Consider the following 3,604-nt stretch of genomic DNA (forward strand, 5'->3'; position numbering starts at 1 on the left):
CTGGCTGCTCTGTATGACTGTTTCTGTCTGATTTTTACTCTGTTTGTAAAGGACTCCAGTAATCTGGCTGAAATCCCAGCCTAATTCTTTTGGGCCACACCTTAAGAAACATCTTGAAGAGATCTTATGTATAATGGGTCCACACCAAAAAGAATGGATAAAGTTAAAAGCATGCTTTTCTGGGGTACATAGCTCCAAGCCACCACAGTCTACCCTGTGGACACCAAAGGCATGTTCTTTCAACATGCAAAATACATTCATTCCATCACAGTATCCCAAAGCTTTAAGTCATCTCAATAACAGTATTAAATACAAAGTCTCATCAAAATTGTTTACCAGTGTGGTCCCTTCTGGGGCACAGCTCCCCTCTGTCTGTGGACCTGTGAAATCAAGAAAGCAAGTTATCTGCTTCCAATGTACAATGAAGGGACAGGTAGAGGATAAATATTTCCATTCCCATAGAGAGAAATTAGAAAGAGTCATGTTTCCAAACAATTCCAAAACCCAGCAGGGTAAACTCCATTAAAATTCAAAGTCTGAGAATTATCAAAGGACTGATATACGTAATCTGGGCCTTATGGAAGGGCAGCCCTACCCCTTGCAAGTGCTTGCACAGTGGCCATATTCTCCCCAAGCAACAGGGTGGAGTGCCCACTCTTTCCAAGCATTGGGATGGCAACATAGGCCTCACCACCTCTGAGCATTGGGGTGGCATCATTCTCAATGAAAAATGGGAACAAGTTCTACCCCCTCCAAATATCAGGGCAAATGGTCTGCTTTTCCAAACACATTGGTGAACATACAATTTCCATATACATAGGTGGACCCACTCTCTTGTCCTAAAGGAGATTGCTTCTGTTCAGATCTTGGCTTCCATGGTTCTGCCCTTGAAGTCATTCTTCTTTCAATTCATTCCTTTTCTGCCCTTTGCAGTCCAGGCTGGCAGTAATTCTGCTCATAGAAATTTCACAAAAAACTTGCTGGTTTTGCATGCAGTTCACAGAGGTCAAAACCATCAGACAATGAATCTTCCATATATCTTTCTTTCAAAACTGTGTTTCCGTACTTGTCTTTCACTGGATTCATGTTTGGTTAAACCCTCACACCCACTTTATGAATACATGATTTTTTACCCCATCTACCATTTCTAAGCTTCTGGTGTAGTCTGTTGCAGTTTATTATATTTTTATACTGGAGCTCTTTTATAAAACACATTCAGGATATAGACAGTATCTTTTGTAATACAAAAACTTCATTCATGTCAAAGTAACCTGTATACACAACTCACACACATATGTGTGCACACATGAGAACATGCACACATGTCTACACACTACATGATATTCACTCAAAAATGCTTAGATAACTGACTCAGTAGTACCTTCTCACCTCCTTGATTTTGTTCATGCTATTCTGTGCTAATAAAACTCCTTCCTCATTTAAATGTGTCTCATAAAATTTTGCCCATTCTCCAAGGCCAATTTCAAATAATATGTGTCTTATGAAGACATAATTCTAATGTCCCTGAATGTATTTAACTTTTCCTTCTCTTACTTCTTCTCATGATACTTATTATTTCTGCTTTAAACAATAATCTCTTTATTTGATGATCTAAAATTGCCATTGGATTTTGTGTTCTTTGAAGGCAAGTACTATGTCTTATTTTTACTGCAATTTATACCTTTATAAGAGAAACTCATGGGTTTATTGAGAACATACCATATTGAAGTACCCTATAAGAAGGGGGGAAGAAATTAATATCTATTTAGTTTATACAAGGTGTACCACATGCCATTTATATTTTCTTTCAGTCTTCACAATCAGATTATTTGCAAAGTCATGTTATTACAATTTTGTAGATGAGAAACTAAAAATGACAGGAATTAAGTTAATTGATTTTCTCCAGCAGGTAAGAGATACAAACAAGTTTAATCTACCTAAACCAAAATTAATGCCTTTCCCATTATAAAACATTAACTCTTTGTTGACTTCTAAAGGTATTTTTAAGAGTAACCTTTTTGGACACAATTTATTTACAACTCAGGAATAAACTTTACAATAATAATACACTTAGTGAGAAAATAATTTAGTGCCCATTAACTTCTTGACAGTTTCCTTGACATCCTTATTTCTGAAACTGTAGATCAGAGGATTCAACATGGGGATCACCACTGTGTAAAACACAGAGGCCACTTTGACCATGTGCCTGGAATTTTTGGAGTGTGGCACACAGTAGAGGAAGAGGATGGTGCCATGGAAGATGGTGATGGCAGTCAGGTGGGAGGCACAGGTGGAGAAGGCTTTGTGATGCCCACTGGCTGAATGCATCTTCAGGATGGTGACAACGATGAACACATAAGAAGTGAGAATGATGAGTAGTGTGCTCACCTCATTAAATGTGGCAAAGATGAAAAGCAACAAATTGTTGAGATAAGTATCAGAACAGGAGAGAGAAAGCAGTGAGGAGAACTCACAAAAGAAGTGGTTAATTGTGTTGAAACCATGAAAACATAAGTTGAAAGCAGAGCATGTGAGTATCAAGGAACATGCCACTCCCCAGGCATATGATCCAACCACCAGCACGGCACAGAGTTTCTGGGACATGGCAACTGTGTAGAGCAGAGGGTTGCAAATAGCCACAAAGCATTCATAGGCCATCACAGCTAGTAAAAAGGATTCAGTCACCACAAAGGTACAAAAGAAAAAGAATTGTAGTACACATCCTAAAAGTGAAATGGTTCTGTCTTCAACAACTAGGTTCACTAGCATCTTGGGAGCAGTGATGGAGGAATAGCAGAAATCCACAAATGAGAGATGGCTGAGGAAAAAGTACATGGGGGTGTGCAGTTTGGGGTTAATTTTGATGATCACAATCATTCCAAGGTTTCCTACAACAGAAACACTATAGACAGCCAGAAATACTAAAAAGAGAGGGACCTGCAGTTCCGGGGAATCTGAGAAGCCCAAGAGGGTGAATGTGGCCCCACTTTTATTTCCCCCTGACAAAAACATGTTTTCTATCTGTTGAAAATCTGAAAGTCAGTCCTGGAAACAAAAATACTAAGGAGAGTGAGCATATAGGAAGCTTGATTAACTGTCCCTTGCCAATAGCAGATGAGACACAAGTCTTCAGAATCTCTCTCTATTTATTAACAAAAATATGCTGAGTAATTAAAATTTTAAAACATAACTAGTCATTTTTAATTTTTCTTAAGGAAAACCAATTACAATTTTGAACTATTTAAATTCTTACCTGTTATTTTAATATATAAAAATATAGGAGAATGAGTGCAAGTTGTTTGATGATAATTTTTAATGGAATTATCACATAGCACTTTCAGGTCTCCTTGAACTTTATGAGTTCATAAAAGATAAATTCAGCATAATGCAATAATTAATAATGCCATCTCTCTACAGTGAGTAATAAAAATCTGAGATTTTTAAACTAATTTATCACATGTACACATGAAACATAAAGAATGGACAGCCTTAACACTTTTCATTTGTGTCTTTATTGTTAATTACTTCTAACCCTTTAATTATTGTTTTTTCTATCTGATGCAGAAAATTTGATACCAAAATAAATTTTATTTAATTTTTTCAG

At 36.9% G+C, this 3,604-nt stretch overlaps 1 protein-coding gene across 1 annotated transcript; it reads right to left on the reverse strand.

Moving 5' to 3' along the window:
* Positions 1-2,070: 2,070 nt before the first annotated feature.
* On the reverse strand, positions 2,071-3,012 carry LOC119520830 (olfactory receptor 5D18-like). The gene has a single exon (XM_037818730.1). It carries the CDS (start codon positions 3,010-3,012, stop codon positions 2,071-2,073), a length of 942 nt encoding a protein of 313 aa, XP_037674658.1.
* Positions 3,013-3,604: the final 592 nt, after the last annotated feature.

The sequence above is a fragment of the Choloepus didactylus genome, chromosome 26, assembly GCF_015220235.1.
Source record: "Choloepus didactylus isolate mChoDid1 chromosome 26, mChoDid1.pri, whole genome shotgun sequence".
NCBI classification, from domain to species: Eukaryota; Metazoa; Chordata; class Mammalia; order Pilosa; family Megalonychidae; genus Choloepus; species Choloepus didactylus.